This window comes from Topomyia yanbarensis, chromosome 2 (assembly GCF_030247195.1).
Source record: "Topomyia yanbarensis strain Yona2022 chromosome 2, ASM3024719v1, whole genome shotgun sequence".
NCBI lineage: Eukaryota > Metazoa > Arthropoda > Insecta > Diptera > Culicidae > Topomyia > Topomyia yanbarensis.
This window is the reverse complement of record NC_080671.1, coordinates 56,898,902-56,924,026: the sequence shown is the minus strand read 5'-3', so window position 1 is coordinate 56,924,026 and position 25,125 is coordinate 56,898,902. Positions and strand designations below refer to the sequence as shown.

Genomic DNA, 25,125 nt, shown 5'->3' with positions numbered 1-25,125 from the left:
AGACAACCCTATTTTCATATTTTTTCAGTGCACCATAACCATATAAATAACACCTTTTGTACATTATATTTATGTAATTAAATGGTAAGGTTTTCCTTTAAAAACCGCGACACGTATAAACGATCTAAATAGTAAATGGACAAACATGGATTCACGCTTGAAGTCTGGTAGAAAACCCATCTATGACCGCATATCACATCCAAACCGTTATAAATTTCGATTCCGTCAATGAAATATTTTCAAACTTGCAGGGGATATACTTGATTACTATATCTTTCGAATGCTATGTGCTAAATAAGTAGACAATTTTTTTTTGTTTATAGAGATAGGACCAAACCTGTGGGTGTTTGCTGGTAGCTTTACTGCCGCTAGAAGCATAATTGTCCCATGTGTATAGGGATTCCCATAGCACATGGGACAATTATGCTTCTAGCGGCAGTTTATGAAACGTCATAAAACTTGAAATCGCAATTTCTCTCGAATCTCTCGATGGATCATTTTGAAATTCACTGAGAAGATGCGTGGATACTGTATCTTTCGAATGCCGTATGACAAATTTATGGTCATTTTTTGTTAATAACGGTTTTAGGAACACCATGAAGAAGCATCAAAAACACCCAACAGTGAAAACCAAAACTGTTCTAACGGCAGACTGAATAACCAACAGCAGCAGACGGTAAAGTAAACAATGAAAATAACGATAAAATTTGGATTTTAGCATTACCCACTTTCATTCCACATTTTCTTTCGCAATAAAACAGTCATTCGGTACACGATACTTCATATATGTATTCTATTAATTTCAAATATAGTCAATCACTATGTTATTACTCAATTCTTGCAAACTACTCGTTCAACCACAATGTGCTGCTCTCTTCTGGCCTAGCTAGAGCCTAGCTGATCTGTTCTATTATTTGTGCTTGTTAACAGGTCGTACAAAAATATATCAGTCATTTCGTTTCCGTGCAGTTGTTCCATTTCTATCAATTTGCGATGTATGTATCGGTTTCTTGTGTAGAAGACAGGTTTGAATTGTGATATCATTTGACAAAATGCTAGCTGTAACTGAGTCTCGGATGTCAGCAAAACGAAATACATGGTATGACCATTTTCAATGTTGAATATAAGTTCTAGGTAGGTGATTAAACTTATGAGGTTTTCTTTTTTTTAAATCTACCTTAAAAGAACGAATGGCTTGAAGATTAACATTCGAATATTATTTTTAAACGCTAACCATGCGACTGTCGTCAAGAAGCAAAAAACGAGTAACAACATTTTAACAGATTGAATTATTCTGCAATTTGACCCACTGAAAATATTACAACGACGACCTTCTCTTCGGATTAGGAAGACGCATTTCTCAAATGGAAATTTACGGGATCCTCGCTCGGTTGTAATATTACATTTGCCATAAGTTTAAGTACGTGTCGATCATTGGTTCAGAATATTCTATACCAAACCCCGGATAACTAAATGGCAAACTTTTAGCTCAGATTTATTTAGGTTTGTTTCTGCAACAGCATGACTAAAACAAGAAATAGCTATTGTTAAATATTAATATTATCACAAACGTTTTCTCTGTGTTCTTTAATCAATTTTTCTTGAAATTCCAAAATAATTTGTGCGCCATGCTTTATTCGCGCAAATATACGTACACTCGAAACCCTTTCATACCCGGTTCTCTACCGGTCGCTATCAAGTCGGCATCGCAACATCTTCCGATACGGGGCTGTCTAGTGTCACTTCCTGTACGGTACTGATTATTTCAGCTCGGCACATGGGACAAAACTGAAGCTGAGCGGCGCAATTCGTGCAAAAGCCACGATGTTTACAGGGTTCTATCCGAATCGATGCTTTCATGTCAAAACAGAGTGTACAGGAATCGTCGCGAACGCTCAGCTTTCGCAGTTGCTCCAGGAAAAGGTGTCGCGGAAGAACGATCTACAAAAAATAAGTGGTTAATCGCATGAATTAATGGTATCATCAACATGCATCTCACTTTATCTGGATCCTTCATCTGTGCGTGATCATTGAAGCTTAGGTACTGTCTATTTTTTGGCGGATACACAAACGGCGTCGAACCAAAATTGAACCTACACTGCTGGAACGACATGAATGAAGCCGCCGCAAAGAAACCATCTCTCGCACTGCCGAACACCTGTTTTAGCACCCCACCCTCGATGCCATCCAAACTGAATATCACCTCCCGTGCGTCCAGATCGAGCAGACAGCCCAAAATTGACCCACCTTTCCATATGTGCAGATCGTGCGGCATCGAACGGGCATTGTGCCAGATTAGCTTCCGGCAACCGTCGAACGCTATCGAGTACGCATCATCACCTATACCGTAACCCTCGTGGCTCAGAAAATTGGAATCCTTGGTGGCCCAGCCGATCTGCATTACCCCGGGGGTAATAATCAGCACCTCGTAATACCAACAGCCGGTGTTTACCTGGAACGTACAGCGTACGCTCTCGAACGAGTACGCATCGCAGCGTGCCTCCAGACCGTCCGGTGAAATCTTCAGGTACTCGCTCACGTCCCGCGTGTTCAACATGACATTCACGTTGCTCATGTCCGTCACTTCGTACGAGTACTTGCGACCGTCGATAAGGACTGGAAGGAAAAGGGGTGTAATAAGATGGAAGGATTGTTTTAAAGCATATTATATAAATTGAGGCTTACGGATGACCGTCTTAAAAAAATAAGGTACCTATCTCAAAACAATGGCAATATACTCTGATGGTATCTTGCTTGCGGCGCAAAAAAAAAATATTAATAAAATCTGCAAGGCCCTAACATGCTTCGCAAATCCCGCTTAAAATATATTAGAATGTAAAAATCGAATGTACTCTTGTTGTTATTTATCAGTGTGCAATCGGGCTGCCTCAACAACCTATTTCTGCAACCTATGTGCATTAACTGTACACCTACCATCTCACCGTTACACTTGACAGACAGTGTGTGCAGTGCTTTATAGTCATACCTTTGACCGCACAGCCGGCTTCCCATGAGCGTTTTGGCGGCTCAGAGGATGTCCTTCCATGTTGCTCAGGGATACTTTGCTCCTATACACATCCATGCTCCATACGGGCTTACATTCATACATACATACATACATACTTTGGCACAAGTTTAGAGCGTGTAACGTCGTATCATCTAGTCTGTCATTCTATGGAAAATCATCGCTTTGGAGTCAACGTAATATCGGCAAATTTCGCATTTAATCCGCTACTGTCTCTTCCTAATCTCGTTTTTGTCTCCTAGGTCCGAAGCGGCTAAATCGACTATTAATTGAAACGGTAAACATACTAGCAGTATTAGTCCTTACTCGCGAATACTTTTCCTACAACTGTGATGTTTCATCTCTATTTAATAACAGAATTCGATTATTTCTGTTCTAGTCAATTTACGTATTCACGTACGTTATGGATCAAGCAAACCCTCAATTATTTTCTATTATTATTATCCTGAGTAGCTAGAAGGCATTTTACGATTTCACAAAAAGAATCTCTGCCCTTAAAAGACATAAGAAATATTTATCCACTATTCCCCATAAAGTTTGCTCGAGCCGAATGTCCGCCTGGTTCGACTCGAATAGACCACATCGACCCGAAAGGGTTGCTTATCATTTCTGAGAGCCGGTGTGCTTGGTCGAGTTTAATAATCATAACAACAAGTCCTAAATAATTGACTATCTTTTAGGTGCCAGTCCTGCACTCCTTTCCTGAACTAGCCTTGCACCCACGGTCAAGAGAGTCGACAACTAGTAGGATCGACAGGTCCCCCAACCAAGCGAATTGATCAACTTGCAAGTAGGAGCACATATCTACCAACCAGCCAAGAAGACTTCCGAACCAATGAGAATGGACCATGCCAGTCGAAGGCCACAGGCCCAGTACCATCTCGTACAGTTCCTGAAATTAAGAATTTTGTTAGTGCTATATACAGATTTTATTTCAATGGTAGTAAGTGTCCCATTTCCTCTTGTTAAACTCGTTTGCTGAACTCCGCTAGCGAAAGACGGATCTCGATAGTAGCATGTCTGTAATAATATACGTACATGGAACTATTGAGAACCAGAGCTACAGGTCCAAAGCCCTGGTAAAGGAGGATGGTTGTGATAATCTGGGCCGCGGTCACCACGTAAAGCAAGATAGGTCATAACCCCAATTCCAAGGCGTGAAGGTCGCTACCGAGGGATGAGTGATCGAGGGGGTGAAAAAGATGCTCGATCCTTAACGGAGCCTGTGGGGTATCTGGGCAACCCCCACAGTAAGCGTCCCTTACGTTAATGCGGAGCTCTGGCGTGGCGGACATTTATTCTCGCGCTACTCGTGGGTACTGAAATGGAGAACAAAAATAAAAATAACAAACAAACGGAGGTGCCAAACCCCTTTGCTAGAGGTGGTTTGGCGAGGTCTCCCCCCCCCGTGGGGAGAGTAGTGGAGCGACGAGTGCTGCATCTGATAGCACCAGGGACCCCCCAGTAGTGGTAGGAAATAGCCCTACCAACGCACTGGACGGGCCACTATCCGCGATGCGCAAAATGGTGGAGCAGCTCGATTCAATAATCGAGTTCACTAGCGCAAAGCAAAACATAAGCAAGGAGTTAAAGCAGAGCCTCCTGGTGCTCCGGAAAACTGTTCGTGTCGCAAGACAGGAACAGCAGGCTTATGCCAAGAGGGTGGAATGTCGGGAGAAGTCCGACAGAGAAACCCAGACAGTGGCCTCCAAGAGGGAGGGAAGAGAGAAGGTCGATACAGGCACTCAGACAGTGGCCTTCACCTTCTATGGAGCAGCAGTGTCGCTCGAAGTGGCGGCCGAGTTCCCCTCGAAGGGAAAAGGCAAGGGCAATCGCTAGACGGCGTCGAACGCGAAGTGCCCTAGGAAGTCGCCAGGCGAGGGTGCAAAAACCGACACCACACGGCGTGCAACCGTTAAGGCCAGACGCCGTTTGGTCGAGGTAAGCGAGGGCGAGAGTGACCTCGCTGGGCAGAGCGTTGGTACCAGCAACCCGGCGCGACCGGGGCAGGGGGGGGGGGAGCGTAAACCCCTGGACGCTGGTCACCAAGAAGAAGCCGGCACCGACACCGGAGGTACCGCGGCCCGCGAAGGAGGCCAAGGACAGAGGTGAGGCCTTGTGGTTAAAAGCCGACAAGGACAAATACGCCGACGTCCTAGAGTCGATGAAGGCGGCCGAAAGTCTCTCGGCCCTTGGGCAAGATGTGCGTAGTGTGAGACGCACCAACACGGGAGAAATGCTTCTGGTGCTGAAGCGAGGCGCACAATCTAGTGCGGTGTACAAGGCCTTGGCCCAAGAGGTCCTTGGTGAAGGCACCCAGGTCAGGTCGCTAGGGGCGGAAATGACTCTCCAGTGCAAGCATCTGGACGAGTTCACGACTGCAGAAGATGTCGTCGCAGCCGTTAAGGAGCAATGCGACGTCACAATCGAGCGGGCCTCTGCGTTTTAGAGGGACCCTCTGGCACCCAAGTAGCCCACCTCAGGCTACTGAAGGCGGATGCCAAAAAGGTAACCGAGAAAGGTAAGCTGAAGATCGGCTGGTCGGTATGCCCAATTAGCATACCCCAGCCGCCTTCAGTGGATAGGTGCTATCGGTGCCTTGAGTCCGGCCACAAAGCCTACGAGTGCAAGGGCATAGACAGGAGCAAACTATGTCGTCGCTGCGGCGAGGAGGGGCATAAGGAGCGGGGTTGCACTAAGGCGCATAAGTGCCTTATCTGCACCGCTAAGAAGCAAGCCCATAAACATGCTATGGGCGGACCTTCGTGTCCCTTCGGTGAGGTAAATAAGAAGAAGCCGTGAACGTCACACAGCTAAATCTTAACCATCGGTCTCGGAGTCGAGGACAGATGTCGCCCTCCTATCAGACCCGTACAACATCCCTGCCGGCAACGGCAATTGAGTGTCGGACGGGTTTGGAATGGTGGCAATCTGTACAACGGTACGGTTCCCGGTTCAAGAGGTAATACACTCCTCCGCCGAGGGTGTTGCGATTGCCAAGATCAATGGTGTGTTCTATTGCAGCTGCTACGCTCCACCAAGGTGGCCAATAGAACAGTTCAACCAGATGATCGACAGGCTCTCGTCAGACCTAGTGGGCCGGAAACCGGTAGTCATAGCGGGAGACTTTAACGCTTGGGCAGTGGAGTGGGGCAGCCGCTGTACAAATAGCAGGGGTCAAGCGCTAATGGAGGCGCTTGCGAAACTCGATACTGTGCTAGCTAATAATGGCTCCGCTAGTACATTCCGTAGAAACGGGGTGGAGGCGTTGGTTGACGTAACATTTGCCAGCCCGAGTCTGACTCCAGCCATGGAATGGAGGGTAGACGAAGGCTACACCCATAGCGATCATTTAGCAATCCGCTTTAGGATCAACTATGGTGTGCAGCATCCGAGGGCGGGAGATTCCTGTCAGGTACGCGGGTGGAAGTCCAATCACTTCGACAGCGAAGCTTTCACCGCGGCCCTGGTACTGGAGGCCAACACCGACAGTCTAAGCGGGGATGCGCTGGTAGCTGTTCTATCACGCGCATGCGACGCCACTATGCCGAGAAAAACACTGCCAAGAAACGGCAGATGCCCGGTATACTGGTGGAGTGCCGAGATTGCAGCTCTACGGTCAGCCTGCCTCAGAGCTAGACGTAGGATGCAAAGAGCTCGCACCGAGGATGCAAGAGAGAACCGCCGTGAAGTGTTTCGAGCTGCGAAATTGGCCCTTAACAAGGCTATTAAAAGCAGCAAGAGAGCGTGTTTCGACAACCTGTGTGAAAGTGCCAACGCGAATCCGTGGGGTGACGCCTACAGGATAGTGATGGCCAAGACCAAAGGGGGCTCTTCACCCCCAGAACGGTCTCCGGACCGGTTGGCAACGATTATCGAAGTACTCTTCCCGTCTCGAGCCACAAGCCCCTGGCCACCTGCACTACGAGACAGTGCGGGCACGGTCGAAATGGTGGCTCCAGTGACGAATGAAGAACTACTCGCAGTGGCTAAATCCCTAGCAATGAACAAAGCTCCAGGGCCGGATGGAGTTCCAAACAACGCTCTCAAGGCAGCGATCATAGCGACCCCGAACATGTTCAGGCTAGCTATGCAGAGATGCCTTGACGAGTGCCGTTTCCCCGATACATGGAAAAGGCAGAAACTGGTGCTGTTGCCGAAGCCCGGGAAGCCGCCAGGCGACCCATCGGCGTACAGACCAATCTGTCTGATAGACACGACTGGCAAACTGCTTGAGAGGATCATCCTCAACAGGCTAACCCCGTACGCGGAAGGTACGGACGGCCTATCAAGCAACCAGTTTGGCTTTCGGAAGGGTAAGTCCACAGTGGACGCTCTCAACTCAGTGATAAATACTGCCGAGATAGCGATCCAACGGAAAAGGCGAGGCATTCGATACTGTGCGTTAGTGACACTTGACGTGAAGAACGCATTCAACAGCGCAAGCTGGGATGCCATCGCGCTCTCGTTACACCGGCTTAGCCTACCGGTGGGTCTGTACCGGATCCTGGAAAGTTACTTTCAGAACCGCGTACAATCCCTGAGGTAGAACTAACCGCAGAACACGTGATCAACACGGTGGAGGAATGGATGAGCGCGAGAGGCCTGGAGCTCGCTCATCATAAGACGGAGGTAGTTATCGTCAACAACCGCAAGTCGGCGCAACATGCAGTTATCCATGTGGGAGAAGTCGCGATCACTTCAAAGCGAAGTCTGAAGTCTCTCAGAGTCTTTATAGACGACAAGCTGATCTTCGGCAGCCATGTCGACTATACATGCAAGAGAGCGTCGACTGCTGTTGCGGCTCTATCGAGGATGATGTCCAACAGCTCAAAGGTGTGCGCCAGTAGACGTTGGTTACTGGCAGGCGTTGCCGTATCTATCCTCAGGTACGGCGGCCCGTCATGGTCAAGAACACTGAGGGTAACCAGTTACCTACAGAAACTGGAGAGCACCTACCGCGTGATGTGCCTCAGAGTGATATCTGCCTACCGCACGGTATCACACGATGCATCCTGCGTGATAGTGAGCATGATGCCAGTCGGGCTGGTCATTCGGGAAGATGAGGAGTGTTTCGAGCTACGTGGAAATAGAGGAGCCCGCGAGTGCACCAGGGTGACCTCTGTCGCCAGATGGAAGCGTGAGTGGGACAACTCCTCGAAAGGTAGGTGGACCCACCGGCTGATACCTAGTATATCAAGCTGGGTGGGAAGACCCCATGGGGAAGTTCACTTCCACCTGACACAATTCCTGTCAGACCATGGCTGTTTCCGACAGTACCTCCGCAGGTTCTGGCACGCGGAGGTCCCAGCCTGCCCGGACTGCCCAGGTGTAGACGAAACTGCCGAACACATACTGTTCGTATGTCCTCGGTTCGACGTCGAAAGAAGAGCAATGCTTGACGTCTGTGGCTGGGACACAACCCCTGATACCCTTATTCAGCGGATGTGTCAATCGGTGGAGAAGTGGAACGCAGTCTCGGCTGCTACCATCCAGATTGCCTGTAGGCTACAGGTAATCTGGCGAACCGAGCAACAGACGACGGGCACGGCTAACTAGTGATTGGTTAGCTGCAGCGAAAAAGGCCAAGCGCAAAAAAGGGAGTGAATGGTCTGTTCATGCTGAGGCAGGTTGGCGCAGCGACTGGCAACCGCGTAAGGGGTAAACCCAGCCACCCCGAAGCAAGACAGAAGAGTGAGTGTATAGGCGTATAAGTGGACTGCCTCATGCCAAGACGGGAGGGTCGTAGCGTAGTATGTTGGGGCTTAGCTATCGATGCCTCATGGCGTGGCAGAGAAGTGAAAGGGTGAGCATCCCAGTCAGTCTCACACGGCATGTTAAGGGTGAGCACAAAAGTCAGCCTCACATGGTGTGGTAGAGGCTAGCACAAAAGTAAGCCTAGCAAGGAATGAAAAAGGTGAGCACCCAAGTCAGCCTCACATGGTACGGGTGGGGCGAGCATAAAAGTAAGCCTAGCAAGGAATGAGTAAGGTAAGCACACAAGTCAGCCTCGCAAGGAACGAAAAAGGTGAGCACAAAAGTCAGCCTCATGTGGGAGTGTTTGAGAGTGAATCAAGGTGCGATAGAGAGAGCACCCAAGTAAGCCTCATACAGGACGTATGAACGCGTGAGTGAGAGTGAATGAGGACATTAAGTACAGCCATCCCCCCAGAAGTAATACCGAGAGGTAGTTCCTGGGAGGAACGATGGGGGAGCCCAATGGAGTTTAGTCGGTATTAATGGCAGCGTCACCATTCGAGCCCGACACGCCCCTAGTGCACCCCGTGCGGTAGCTTGGACCTTACCAATAGCACGTGTACTGGGCTAGGACGTAAAGGTCTTCTCCATCGTAAAAAAAACTCGTTTGCTGCTGCTCATCTCTTCCGGCGTTTCGACGCCGTCGGTCGGCCGTCTCATAGAAAAGATCTCTTTATCGGATCCTCAATTTCCGTCGGAACTTGTATGTCAGACGCTCAAGGAGTTCTACTGGCTCGAATATCAACTATCTGAGCGAAAAAGACATTATTTACCACATTAAATATAGTCCCTAATTTTATAATCAACTAAGGATGTCTGTCGATTTTAGCGCAGAAACGCTGATGATGTGGCCCTCAAGAATACGTCAGATAACCTCAATTGATCCCCTTCAACACCAGTTTGGCCTTACCAAGCCGTAATGCGGGTGGCGGCGTGAAAACTGCCGAATAGGAGTCGAGAACAGCTTGAAGAAACATAGACTTCCTGTTAACTAGACTCTCCATTCACCCACGTAAAAATTGAATGTACTCTTCTAGCTTAAAATTCAGACTGACGTCATTCCCGAAAAAGTCGGTAAGGATGTATCTCAAGTATAACAAACGGTTAAAAATAAATAATTCGTTTTCAGAAAAATCCATATGTCATTACATTTATTATTTAAAGTCCGTTAAAGTAAATTAGTATGTAAGAACCGGATATTTTTTCGGTTTTTATACTGAAGATTTTTAGACCAGTTTTAACATCGAAAATCCTCCGTCCGATTTTGCGCTTTAGGCCGATGACAAGCTGAAGCGAAAAGCGAAGCGTTTGCGGACGCGCTTGAGTACTTTACATAGTGTTTGCCACATTCGCCGACGCTTCGCTCAGCTTTTACTATGACAGTATTACGCGTTCTACATACACATTCCATAGAGATAGTTCAAACGCATTCGCTTCGCTTACCGCTACCGCATCGCAAATCGCGTAAGTATGTCATCGGCCTTAATTTTATATCCGATTTAGGGCCGATTTCTTCACCCCCGCTTAACATTTAAGCCAGGTTTAAACCTACTGGTAAATCTGGTTAAACGAGGGTGAAGAAATCGACCCTTAAGCATTCCAATATATTCATAACGGGTTAGGCGAAGCATGTAATGTTTCTCCCTTTTTATTTTAGGTTGCTTCTTTTAAAAATTCCCCATAATTTGACATCTGAACTACACAGCCGTTTGAGAGAAATTTCTGGCTCTGCCCCTAAATGTAATGTGACATCTGGTCAACACCAATCAGGACAATTTCAATGATACCAATCTAGAGTACTTTTTCAGATAGTCTTTGTTAACATTCTCTTTCGATTATTACGACATCACTAGAAACCATCTACTAATTTTGCAGTACAGAACGAAAGACGGCGGTTTTGACTAACCTATTTTGCAAAGAGTGAATAGGTGAACGTTGAAGCGACCAAGTAATTAACAGAAACGAAAGCAAACAACGAAAGTCTCTCATTGTTAGATACGCCTATTTGAAAAAGTACTCGAGCTTTACAAAATAGAACCATTTAACCGTTTAAATAGTCAAGTACTCACAATAATTGTCCAGGCACCACCGGGCACAGAATCCAACTTGTCTAAGGATGAAAATTTTACTCTCGGTGTGTCTTTCGAGCCGTGTCAAAGGGTTTTCCGGGTAGAGAGCCAGTTTGCGCTAGGAGAAACCAACAGATAAACGTTTAGTTGAAAATCAATTATTTGATATTAAATTCGCTTACCTTGATGGTGACCTTGTTTTCGCTTGTCTGTGCAAATTTCTCCAATGCTATCAGTGAGAACAGCATCACATCCGGATGAATGCCTTCGTCCTGCAAATAATTCAGCGTCAGCGGCACGTGCATCACTCTAATCAGTATACCAGGGTCAACACTTACCAAATTCCCCAGCAGATAGCCAAGCGTTATATCGGAAAGCACTGCTATGCTACTTGGGCCGGCAAGTTTCTCTGCCAAACAGCCTAATACAACGCAAAGGTTTCGCTCTCGCTTCGGTGTACGCCGGATTGAGTGGGTTATCATATCAGCTACCTGAAAGTGTTAATAACCTTAATATATAATACACTAGGTGATGTATGGTTCAAAGCGGCTATCTCCGGTTTTAGACACCATCGTCTGAAACATGACACGGAAATAACAAAAACAACTTTTCTCGCGGCAGGTTTTGGCGAGGAGGTGACCGACTCGCAAAGTCAAAAAACAAAGCTGTGTCTACACGATGGCTGCTGGTTAGATTAGCGATTGGGCGTCTACTCTCCCCACACCAAACCACCGCTTGCTAACCTCCTCTCGCGAGAAATATGAGACACCGGTATCGTCAAGGTCATTAGTTTGACGATCGGTGTTCAGTGTAACTATGTAGTGTAGGCTATTATCAACAATCTTATAGACAGCCGGCTACTACAGATCTATCTATATTTATGAGGGTTGTGACGCTAGTATATATGCTCACGGACGGATTGGAACGCATATAGGAAGATAGTTAAGTTAACATGAAGGCTATTCACCTCAAGTACGGAATCTTTTGTTGGTAGCGGACTGTCGTCTAATAGCAGTGTGATAACGCTCGGACCCATCGGGTGCTCCAATGGGACTACTCGGATCAGTGATTTCACCAACTGGATCCAACCTGACGGTTTGTCGGTGATGTCGTGCAGCATAATCATCGAATTGGGCGGTTCGGGTTCACTGGAAGAAAAATAATAGTGCAGACAAAGGATTAAAAAGCTTGTTACCGGCACACTACTGATCAGTACACAAATAACATTTACCAAGTAAACCCACCAGGTTATTACTTGGTAAATGTTATTTGTAGATATACAAATGCCATATTATACTTCAAATCATTGCTACATACTGATGATATCGCTATACGATGAGAGTATGCGAATGCCAAATTTCACTAATTAGTTCTCCAAAACGACCAGAAATATCAACACATGCAAAATTCAGTGGCATGCGCTATCAATCAGAAAATTGACTTTTATTTGAATCAAAACGGATACACGATGAGTCGGTGGTATTTCAGTATTAGTTGTCTTTCGTGTTTGTGCAATGTATTCAAATTACCAGAAATACTTCTTAAGTTTATTTTCATATATTTAGTAATTGTGTTTGACCCGAATAACGTAAAATTAAGAACAAAATAAAAAATGCCAATTCGTATTTGCACTTTAAAATTGACAACAAGTCCAATATTAAGTCAGTTGGAAAACTAGCATTGGAACACAATGAAAATATGGTTAATGTTGAAACGGAATTCTTTTACTAACCATATGCAATGGCATCCCGATCTCATGGTCTCAGACACGTTTTTTTCATTTTTCTTGCGGGAAGGGAAAGGTAGGCGAGAAAAAAAGTAGGGACATAGAAAATGATAACAAAATACAATCACAAAACAAACCTCCTGCATTCATTACATCCGAAGGAATGAAGAACCCTGCTGATAAAGCCTAAAACTCTTTACCCCACTGGGCTACGAACAATAACATTCCTCATTCGTACGGTGACTCTCAGACCGATAAGACGTAACTCTTAGTTCGTGCAGTGTAACGTTATAAAGTGTAGTGTAAAGCATTCTAATCCGCTTTCAAGGTGTTCGCCTAAATGACCCCCAACAGAGCAGAATAGCAGCAGCTTTTCTTTACTTGTGAGCCGCCTGGATATCGTTACACAAGTTAATTATCGTTATTATATCACATTCCCCACTCCTGTATCTTATGTCACCACCCAGTCCTGGTCTATAAGCCCGAGCAAAGCTTGTATGGATGTCGAAATAAAATCGACTCCCCGACTAAAATTGTACCCACCCATTGGCCCCTTCGTCATCTTTTTCCGAGCCAATAACAAAAAGTTTTTTGTTTGTGATTTACGAAAGAGTACAGATTTGATGCACCAACTAACCAGGGTAAAATCAGTGGGGCCGTTTCCGATTCGAGTCTGAATTGCGCGGTTCTGCTAGCACACGGGGTTGGCTGCTCCCCCCGTTACCGGGTAGACGCTGATTATAAACACCATTTTGAAAACCATGATAGCGACTTCATGTTTTGCGGAATTCTTTAAAACGCAAGCAATATAAGTATTTTTGAATGGGGGCTGGTGAGTAGACGTCGACTATCAACGTTTGACACCATTTTGAAAGTGCAAATATGGCGACTTCCGCTTTAGCAGAATTCTCTTAAACTCAACGAAATGGGTATTTTTGGAACGAGCTTGATGAGTTGATGCCGAATATCGATGTTTGACACCATATTGAAAATCAAGAAGGCGTCTTTTGGATTAGCAGAATTTTCAATAACTTAATCAATATGCGTATTATCGGAACAGGATTGGTGAGTAGGCGCCAAATATCGATATCTGACGCCATTTTGAGAACCATACGTGTGGATACTCTCGGCTTAGCGGAATTCTCTACAACCCAATGAATATGGATGTTTTAGGAGCGGGCTTGATGAGTACATGATAAAGATTAATGCCTGATGTCATTTTTAAATACAATATGGCGACTTCAGTTTAAGTAAAATTTTACATATCTCAGGCAATACGGAGTGTTTGGAAACGGACATGACAACTGGTCGGCAATGACTGGGCAGTGCGTAAGCCTCTTGTACCTGAAGGCATAAAATAGACCCCACTTGCGGTCCTTAGCTTCCTGCCCAGTAACTCCTAGCCCTGGCCTCCTCGTGGGGTCGACTGGGATACGAGTAACCTTAGTGAAGATCGGGTAACCAACCCCGGTGGGAACTTTGGTCGTATGCTGACAGGGAGGGGGGGGGGGGGGGTTACCCTTCTTCGGAAGGTGTAAACCTGTCCTGGTGTCCAGGTGGGACCTTAAGCAGTCCTGGCACGACGGCCCACCGGCGAGACAGGTGGTTGGCGTAGGCCCTATAAGCCGCCCCTTAAAAAACCCACATAACGAACAATACAGAAGAGAATACGACCCAGAACAATCGGCAACGACCCAGGCGACGAATAAAGGATCACGATTGGAAACTCGGAACATGGAACTGCAGATCGCTCGGCTTCGCAGGATGTGACAGGATAATCTACGACGAGCTACACCCCCGCAACTTCGATATCGTGGCGCTGCAGGAACTTTGCTGGACGGGGCAGAAGGTGTGGAAAAGCGGGCATCGAGCGGCTACCTTCTACCAGAGCTATGGTGCAACCAACGAGCTGGGAACCGGCTTCATAGTGCTGGGCAAGATGCGCCAACGTGTGATCGGGTGGCAGCCGATCAACGCAAGGATGTGCAAGTTGAGGATCAAAGGCCGTTTCTTCAACTACAGCATCATCAACGTGCACTGCCCACACGAAGGGAGACCCGACGACGAGAAAGAAGCGTTCTACATGCAGCTGGAGCAGACATACGACGGTTGCCCTCTGCGAGATGTGAAAATTGTCATCGGCGACATGAACGCACAGGTAGGAAGGGAGGCAATGTACAGACCGGTGATCAGGCCTAACAGCCTGCATTCCGTATCAAATGACAACGGCCAACGATGTGTGAACTTCGCAGCCTCCCGTGGAATGGTAATCCGAAGCACCTTCTTCCCTCGCAAAGATATCCACAAAGTCACCTGGAGATCACCGGACCAAGTAACAAAAAATCAAATCGACCACGTTCTAATCGACGGTAGATTCTTCTCGGACATCACAAACGTCCGCACTTATCGCAGTGCGAATATAGATTCGGACCACCACACAGTGGTCCCAAAGAGCAAAAAAGGGGTTTTTTTAGATTGCGTCAAAACGGTTGACTTTAGCAATATGGTGTCTTTGAGAAAGTTTCTTGGAATAGAACCCCCCTTCTTTCTGTCTTATCAGATTAATGATTAATCCCCCTAATAGTGAGTTACGAAATTTATTTTCTTCAATAATTCAGATAGACAAATACTTACTTCAGCAAAATTGTAGAGAAACTCGTTACAAACATTTTATCCGAAGACTTTAACTCTCTATCTTTTAAGGTTTTTGAGATATGGGACATTATTTGTAAAAGGCGCCTTAAAACAGTTTTTTCATCATAAGTTTTCTTCTAGATTTTTTCCATTATTTAAATGTTCTAGAACATTGTTTGGACTATTAAACTGCATTACTTTGCCGAAGACGGAAACTTGCTATCGCTAGTATGTGTGGAGATATTCACATTTTTTGATTGAAAATAGCTCTTTTTCCAATGCCGATAACTTTTAAACAGGCAAAAACGGGCAAACCACTTCGTAAACAAATTAAAGTGCAAGAAAAGCACAACAAATGCTGGAAAAATCAGACCTCCCCAAGGCGGCCCTCTATGGAAATACTTGAGCTAAAGTTTGTCTCATTCCGTCATCAAATGCAATTGATTACTCGCCGTTTGGTTGCACTTGCGCCATTGTTATGAAGTAGGCGCAAGGGAATTGTCAGTTTCCGGTATCAGGCGTATGCATTGAGTTTTTGAACAACTGTAACTTTTGACCCAAGCAAACAGAAGTTCGGATAATACTTAAAAAGCACACTTTAAAATTCACAAAAAGTTCTTAGCGAACTTTCAAGCTGCTCAAGCTTTAATAGAACTGCTTAACCCGCTATTAGAACATAAAACTTATTGCAAAATTACTTAAAACGAGAAGCTTATGTAGTTCCTTTATATCAACTTTCGGTTGCTTGGATATTTACTCAAGACGTGCTTACAAAAGTAAGAAAGGATAATTATTACGACTTTAACCCTTTATTTCAGAACTAACAGTAGGGGATGGGTGTAGCGTAGTTGGTAAATGGATTGCCTTGTACGCAGCGCACCTGGGTTCGAGTCCCGACCCCGCACATAGGGTTAGAAATTTTTCATTAGATTTTTCTAACCCGAAGAGGCGAATGACCTTAAAGTTAAAACCTCTATAATCGAAATAAAAAAACTAACAGTAATATATGGTGATGTATTTAATGCCGGAACAGCTCTAGTATGGAAAAACTGAGGCTCTAGTATTTCCATAGAGGGCCGCCTTGGGGAGATCTGATTTTTCCAGCATTTATTGTGCTTTTCTTGTACTTTTGATTACTTTGTACCACTTTGATTACAAAGTGGTTTGCCCGTTTAAAAGTTATCGGCATTGGAAAAAGAGCTATTTTCAATCAAGAAACGTGAATATCTCCACACATACAAGCGATAGCAAGTTTCCGTCTTCGGCAAAGTAATGTAGTTTAATAGTCCAAACAATGTTCTAGAACATTTATATAATGGAAAAAATCTAGAAGAAAACTTATGATGAAAAAACTGTTTTTAAGGAGCCTTTTACAAATAATGTCCCATATCTCAAAAACCTTAAATGATAGAGAGTTGAAGTCTTCGGATAAAATGTTTGTAACGAGTTTCTCTACAATTTTGCTGAAGTAGGTATTTGTCTATCTGAATTATTGAAGAAAATAAATTTCGTAACTCACTATTAGGGGGATTAATCATTAATCTGATAAGACAGAAAGAAGGGGGGTTCTATTCCAAGAAACTTTCTCAAAGACACCATATTGCTAAAGTCAACCGTTTTGACGCAATCAAAAAAACCCCTTTTTTGCTCTTTGGGACCACTGTGCACCACCTGGTTGCAGTATGCTTGCGCTCAAAACTTTCGACAGTGCATAGCTCTCGTCGAAGCCGAACGCCGCGGCTAATCATCGAGCGGCTACAAGATGGCAGAGTGGCTCAAGAATACGCGCAGCAGTTGGAAGTGGCACTACCAACGGAAGAGCAGCTAGGCGCAGTTGCCCTTGAAGATGGGTGGAGAGATATCCGATCCGCCATAGGTAGCACCGCAGCCACTGCACTAGGTACGGTGGGCCCGGACCGAAGAAGCGACTGGTAACGACGGCGAATGCGAGCAGTTAGTCGAAGAGAAGAATGCAGCATGGGCGAGAATGCTGCAACACCGCACGAGGGCGAACGAGGCGCGATATAAACAGGCAGAACTCGGTTTTCCGGACCAAAAAGCGCCAGCAGGAAGACCGAGATCGCGAAGCGATGGAGCAGCTGTACCGCGCTAAAGACACACGGAAATTCTACGAGGAGTAGAACCGCTCGCGCAGGGGCCACGTACCACAGGCCGACATGTGCAGAGATACAAACGGGAATCTTCTCACGGACCAGTGTGAGGTGATCCAGAGGTGGCGGCAGCACTACGAAGAACATCTGAACGGCGATGCAGCAGACGACGAGGATGGCACGGTAACGCACCTGGGAGCACGCGCGGAAGACATTACACTACCGGCTCCGGATCTCCAAGAAATCCAGGAGGAGATCAGCCGGCTCAAAAATAATAAAGCTGCTGGGGTTGACCAAATACCAAGCGAGCTACTAAAACACGGTGGCTAAAGCGCTGCACTGGGTGATTACCAAGATTTGGGAGGAGGAGATTTTACCGGAGGAGTGGATGGAAGGTGTCGTGTGTCCTATCTACAAAAAGGGCGACAAGCTGGATTGCTGTAATTACCGAGCAATCACCCTGCTGAACGCCGCCTACAAGGTACTCTCCCAAATACTATGCCGTCGACTATCACCAATTGCAAGAGAGTTCGTGGGGCAGTACCAGGCGGGTTTCATGAGCGAACGATCTACCACGGACCAGGTGTTCGCTCTTCGTCAAGTATTGCAGAAATGCCGCGAGTACAATGTGCCCACACATCATTTGTTCATCGACTTCAAAGCCGTATACGACACTATCGATCGAGATCAGCTATGGCAGATTAGTGAAGGCGACGATGGATCGGGTGATGTGCGTAGTACGTGTCTCAGGGACGCTCTCGAGTCCCTTCGAATCACGCAGAGGGTTACGGCAAGGTGATGGTCTCTCGTGTCTGTTATTCAACATCGCGCTGGAAGGTGTAATAAGAAGAGTAGGGATCGACACGAGTGGTACGATTTTCACAAAGTCCGTTCAGCTACTTGGCTTCGCCGATGACGTTGTTTTATTGCACGCAACTTTGAGAAGATGGAGGAAGCCTACATCAGACTGAAAAGAGAAGCCAAGCGCGTCGGACTTACCATCAACACGTCGAAGACAAAGTACATGATAGGAAGAGGTTCACGAGAAGAGAATGAGAACCGCCCGCTTCGAGTTTGCATCGGTGGCGACGAAATCGAGGTGGTTGAAGAGTTCGTGTACTTGGGCTCACTGGTGACCGCCGACAATGATACCAGCAGAGAGATTCGTAGACGCATCGTGGCAGGAAATCGTGCTTACATTGGCCTCCACAAGACACTTCGGTCGAACAGAGTTCGCCGTCGTACGAAGTTGACCATCTACAAGACGCTGATTAGACCGGTAGTTCTCTACGGGCACGAGACCTGGACCATGCTCGTGGAGGACCAACGCGCACTTGGTGTCTTCGAACGGAAAGTGCTGCGTACCATCTACGGTGGAGTGCAGATGGAAGACGGCACATGGAGACGGCGAATGAACCATGAGTTGCATCAGCTGTTGGGGGAGCCGCCCATCTGTCATACCGCGAAAATCGGACGACTACGGTGGGCCGGGCACGTAGCCAGAATGTCGGACAATAGCCCGGTGAAAACGGTTCTCAATTGCAATCCGACCGGTACAAGAAGACGTGGCGCGCAGCGAGCACGATGGATCGACCAGGTGGAAGACGATTTGCGGACCCTTCGCAGACTGCGTGGCTGGCGACGCGCGGCCATGGACCGAATGGAATGGAGGAATCTTTTGTATACGGCACAGGCCACTTCGGCCTTAATCTGTTAATAAATAAATAAAACTGTGCCGTTTCCAGAGGTCAAAGTTTGATGTCATTTCCATATCCAAGACTTCCCGAAAATACATAATTAAGTTTAAAATACATCCACTTAACGAGATTCCGCTATCCTGGATTAATAAATGACTACTGGGATTGACAACCGGTATCTGTTCATTACCAAATTCCAAAAATTCTCACATTGTTGGTATTGTAGAGAATTTTGTTGAACCGGAAAATGTCATCCTAGTTTCAAAAATGGTCTACGTTTGTCAAACCTGTTACAAAAACACCCCCAATATTTGGGTTATAGAGCAAGTAACTAAACCGGAAGTCGTAATTTTGGAGCTCAAAACGAAGCAGGCAGTACCTTACGACATCTGCTCAATAAACCCATTTCGATAATATCCTTAGTGCTTCAGAATTTCGTTGAACTGAAAGTAGCCGTCTTGGTTTTAAAGTGGCGTCAGACATCAATATTTGGCATTCACTCACCAAGTCCGCACCGAAAATACCCAAAATCTTTTTGCATTCAAAAGGACTTGAAATAAATACAAAATCGTGTTAATTGCGAAATCCGCGCAAAAAAACTAGCTCAACAATCGTTTTTGCCTTGTAAAGGACTTGTGGTAATCGGTAAAATCGTGCAAAAAACATTCTAATTGCAAAAACTCTTAGCACAACTCTTTGCCACGCATTCAAGCATGCCAGTTAATACGGTACATTACGGAAAACTATGCTTAGAAACCACCACTAAGGAAAATTCGTCTTGGGAAATCAAATACGGCAAGCAATTTACAAAGCCAGTACTTAAGTAACAAACTGTAGCCAAATTTGTGACTACTGTTTAGACCATAATATCAACCGCGAAAGCTGCATCCAGTAGCTCAATATGAACTAGAGATGGGCCATTCGTTCGCGAACGGTTCAAGTGAACTGGTTCTTCGAAGAGAATGAGCGAACGGAAGTTCTTTTTAAAAGAACGGTAGTTCTCAATTCTCTTCAAAGCGAATGAACTGAACCTGACCTAAAGCCGTTTGGCGAATTTCTCGGACCGATTTTTAGGCGAACGAATGAAAATGAACCGACTTGCCGTCCCACAAAGCGCTCTCTGTGCTCTCCCAGAATGGAACCGGCGAAGAACGACTCATCACATTCTCTATTTCTCTAGTTATACATCAAGAAGAAATCGCTACCCTTGATGAACTTGTTAAGCATACAGGGGTATAATAGTTTGGGCAGCATCTGTTTGGTTCCTCTCCAAGAATCGAATGTTTTGAGAGACATTCGCTAGATACAAGTAAATTATCAGCTGAACGGAAGAACGGTTCATCTGAACTAGTTCTTTTTACAGAACTGTTCAGTCGGGAATGGTTCTTCGAAGTGAACTGTTTCGCCCATCTCTAATATGAACAGCAATCATCGTAAGCGAGGAAGTAATTGCGAAAGACGACGGGTTCACACTCGTGACCAGTACGTGAAAGAAGCAAGGAGAACATCTGATCGCGAGCATCAAGGTAGCATTAAGGGTGACGACATGGATGTGTACGATAACGAGAGAGTCTAAGTAGGACACTTTTTCGCCGTATTGTATCTCTAACTTTCTTGATAACAGTAATTCACTTAATTTTGAAACTGTCGTTCATCTTTTGAAACCAAATTAATCACTTAAAATTCGTATGGGCGTTGCCTTTCGAATAAATCTAACGAATAAAAATTCTTGTGTAGAAATTAGGCAACACTCGAACTTGCAACAAGTTGCAAATCTATTTGTTTTTATAGTCTGTAAGAGTCTTTCGGTCAGGCTTCGTCCAGTTGGCCTGGGTTCAATTGCAGCCGAGGACGTTGAGATTTTTCTGAGGTGGAAAAATCAATGGTCACGTCTTCCTTCGGAAGGGAAGTAAATCCGTTGGTCCCCGGTCCATGAGTTGATGGATCTATATCTCTAGTCCAGATAGTGAAGTCTAAAGAGACTAGAATAACAAAGAGACGCCATCTTAATTCAGTGAAAACAATTCAACTAGCAACCAAGCTACGGTTTACAAGCAACACTGCAAATCCGCAAGCCTCACAAAACTTGTTTGTTGTTATTCTGTTTCTTTTAGCTAAAATAAAAATCTACCGCGACTTCTAGAATCTGAGTTTCTGGACCAGCTAAAACATGGTTTTATTTAGAATGGAATTTCGCAGCAGCAAAACCACATTAGAACAAGAACAATTGCAATTTTTTTATTTGCAAACGGATCCACAACAAAGAGAGGCGTGGTTGATGTCTTGTACGTGTGTCTTGTGAGTTTGTAGAAAACAAAAGAGCTTTGCTTTGTTTTGCTGATTCAGAACAATAACGGAACGACTTTTTAAAAATTTGCATCATTTGATATTCGTAACCCTCATACTGAATTTCGTTCTCCCATCAAACCATGCCATTTTCTCGTTAGCGTTTCTAAACACGATGTTATTGTTATCTTGAAAACATTTAGTAATAGTAATGGATTGTATAACAATACTTTCAAAAACACAAAGCCACATAATGCTAAACATTTACGATTGACAACTCTCTTGTTCGTTTCAGATGACATTGACAGTTAAATTGGAATTCCAAACGAAACATGACGTCTTTTTGTTATTCTACACCTAAAATTAAGTACTTTTGACTCAATCTCGTGGTATCGTGCAGGAAGGTAAAATTAGATAAACCGTGTTGAAGATAGTTTCCATTTAACTACGACAAAAATCATAACTCAACCTTGAGTTTAATTTACTTAAATTTAAATTGAATTTTCCTAATTTTGAGTATACCCCAAACAACTCAAAAATACCTTACTGCACGGAAGACCTCGACTGCGTCGAATCTCTCGTTTTGTTTTTGACAACACTAATAAGTGCGAAAGCGATGCGCAACTCAAAAGTACCTAAATTTACGTTAAAAGAACTTATTCTGTAGGTTGTTTTTTTTAGCGTGTAGTCTCTTTGATGGAGTCACCTCTCTGGCGTCGGTAAAGAAGAAATAAAATCCAACTTCTATACTTACTAACAACTTTCCTCCTCCCGTGATACTTGTGGAGTGCGCAGTAGTGTATACGGCCTCTAGCAAAAGCAAGTATCGGACTAACCATTAGGTCTGTTCCAGTACCAGGAGAAACTGGAAGTACTCCGGAGAAAATCGTTCCTGTACTCTCTTCTTCTCGTTTTTCTTCTTCAGGTAGCAAACCGGAGTAAAAAGGAGCAAAGATTTTTTGCTCCTGTTTACTCCGGAGTGACTTCCGTGTACTGGAACAAACCTATTCCTTCCCTTTCCGTCCGTGATCTACGTTCGGGCCTGGCCAGCGCCGGTACAGGTATACCTCGATAGTACGTACCCTCGTTAGTACGTACCCTCGATAGTAGAGATGGGCCATTCGTTCGCGAACGGTTCAAGTGAACTGGTTCTTCGAAGAGAATGAGCGAACGGAAGTTCTTTTTAAAAGAACGGTAGTTCTCAATTCTCTTCAAAGCGAATGAACTGAACCTGACCTAAAGCCGTTTGGCGAATTTCTCGGACCGATTTTTAGGCGAACGAATGAAAATGAACCGACTTGCCGTCCCACAAAGCGCTCTCTGTGCTCTCCCAGAATGGAACCGGCGAAGAACGACTCATCACATTCTCTATTTCTCTAGTTATACATCAAGAAGAAATCGCTACCCTTGATGAACTTGTTAAGCATACAGGGGTATAATAGTTTGGGCAGCATCTGTTTGGTTCCTCTCCAAGAATCGAATGTTTTGAGAGACATTCGCTAGATACAAGTAAATTATCAGCTGAACGGAAGAACGGTTCATCTGAACTAGTTCTTTTTACAGAACTGTTCAGTCGGGAATGGTTCTTCGAAGTGAACTGTTTCGCCCATCTCTACTCGATAGTACGTACATTTTGCATCGACAGTACGTACGCCCACCAACAATTTTTTTTTCGTTCGATTTTGTAAACCTCAACAAAATGCGACACATTTTATAGAAGTTTTACGGGTTCCATGTTACTTCTGCATACTTTAGAGAGGTTATGTCAGGGTTCTGTGCTACTCAGAATAGTTCTGCAAACTCCAGCAAAGGATTCCAAAGTTTAAGTAAACCATAAATGCATCATGAAATTCTACCTAGTATGAAAAGAATCAAGTATCTACAAGTATCTTGAAAGTCTTTTACATTTTTGGGAGCTTGCTAACTTACAAAGAAATCCTTAGAACTTCAGACAATGTGTACGATATTCCTATCATTCATATTATTTTTTTGTCAAACAGAGAATCTCAATGAGCTTTAAGTATGACAATTCGCCGGTTGTATAAAATTTAGGAAAATACTTCAAACTTCAGAGAGTTTTCATGCACTCAAACATTTTACATAAACAGCAGAGTGTTCACGATATTCACTCATCTTTTACCAAACTCGGGATCTGCGAACTTCAAAAAATTTTACGATTTTGATTGAAATCTTTAGAACTTCTGGAATGTTTACGAAATTACAAGAGTATTTAAAGGATTTATGGAAAAAATTCAAACATCAAGGGGTGTCTTCAAGCTTTACAATATTACTTCAAACAAATAAATTACAACTAACATCAAGTAAATTTCCAAAACTCAAAGTTAACCTCCCAAAATTAGGAAAGTTTGACCAAAAACTTTTGCATGCTTTATGTACGGTGTCTCACAAGTATCAGAGAAGTATTACTAACTTCGAAGTAACCGATAAAATTCAAAGAAATTTTTCTGAAGACCAAAAATGATTTTAGTAACTTTTAAGGTATACTATCTAGAGCAATGATAACACGATTTTTGCTAATTGATTTTCAAATATTAAATATTGTGAGTGCTGAATTCATCACATTCTAGGAGATACTAACTTTTGAATGGAATGGGTAAGATTCGGATCAAGTACGCCTAGCGAATTTGATGGAGACTAATATGACTTACAGATCTGGACAAACACAGCTAAACGAGCCTTTTTTCCTCTATACTTCTTTTGTGAAACTTGTGCGAGCAATTAAAGAAAGTATTCAACATATTGGCGTGGTTCAAGGATTAAGGTGTGACAGGGAACTATGCTTTATATATCGTTAAGCTCATATGTTGTCATAAAATATATTTTAAATTTAATCGCCATTTATATTAAATATCCGTTTTGCGACCAAAAAAATAAACGAATAGAAAAACAATATGTTGTTAATGGCATCGCGCTCACGGAAATGCTACCAAATTCAAAGAATTTATCAATAACTCGAATATGCTACAATATTCAGAGACATTTTAATTCTTTCGGTTGTTTATTACAAATTCAGAATATTTTATGCGAAATTCAGACAAATCGTACATAGTCAAGGAACTGAATAAAACCGAGGAAATGCTTTTACATGCCATTTTCAACCATTGTGGTTGTAGCAAACCATTCTTCTAAAACCAAGTACACAGTGATTGAACAGTTTTCACTAATATGGGGATTAATTCAGTGATAAATCTTATTTTTGTAAGTTTTCATGCAATATTAAACATAAAAAGTAATATTTTAAAATTTATTTTTGTGATTCGATAGTACGTACACTAAACGAAGCGAAGGTGTACGTACTATCGAGATATACCTGTATTGATCAATAACACTTTAGGATTACCAGGAGTTGCACATTGAAAGATGTTTCGCTACTCCCTAACATAATTATCTACTTATTCCCTGTGCAACTTCAGCTAGTCCAGATCGATAACGGAGTAGCCAGGGGTGGTCGCACAAGCTCAAGCACAGAGAACAGACATATAAGCTAGAACAAACTTTCCCGAAAAACCTGTGTAAACATTTAAATGAAAATACGTTGAAAATCACCATCGCATACAGGTTTGCATGCGTGAGTCAACATTGTATCCAAGTTTGCACATAAGACCGGTATAGCAATTGCTGGCTGATCGAAGCGCCGGCCAGTGGCAAGTTGCTACTTGCTGTTGTCATTTCAAAGTGACAGTTTTATTTCTTACACAAGTTGAAAACTTTACTTGTATGTCAGCAGACTTCCCATGAACATGGACAATTTTGTACCTTTGTACAAAATTTAGTGCACTCGTTCAACTTCAAACATGCT

The 25,125-nt window shown here is 44.2% G+C and overlaps 1 protein-coding gene across 1 annotated transcript in view; it reads right to left on the bottom strand.

The window, feature by feature from the left end:
• Positions 1-764: 764 nt before the first annotated feature.
• The window catches only part of LOC131685626 (RING finger and SPRY domain-containing protein 1-like), a 43,769-nt gene continuing 19,408 nt past the window's right edge, over positions 765-25,125 (bottom strand). The window contains exons 2-7 of the mRNA XM_058969488.1: positions 11,819-11,999; positions 11,190-11,342; positions 11,034-11,123; positions 10,852-10,969; positions 2,000-2,616; positions 765-1,941 (exon numbers count right to left, since the gene is read on the bottom strand). Of these exons, the coding sequence (XP_058825471.1) occupies positions 1,696-1,941; positions 2,000-2,616; positions 10,852-10,969; positions 11,034-11,123; positions 11,190-11,342; positions 11,819-11,999 (1,405 nt within the window). The 3' untranslated portion in view covers positions 765-1,695. The remainder of the gene's footprint in view (positions 1,942-1,999; positions 2,617-10,851; positions 10,970-11,033; positions 11,124-11,189; positions 11,343-11,818; positions 12,000-25,125) is intronic.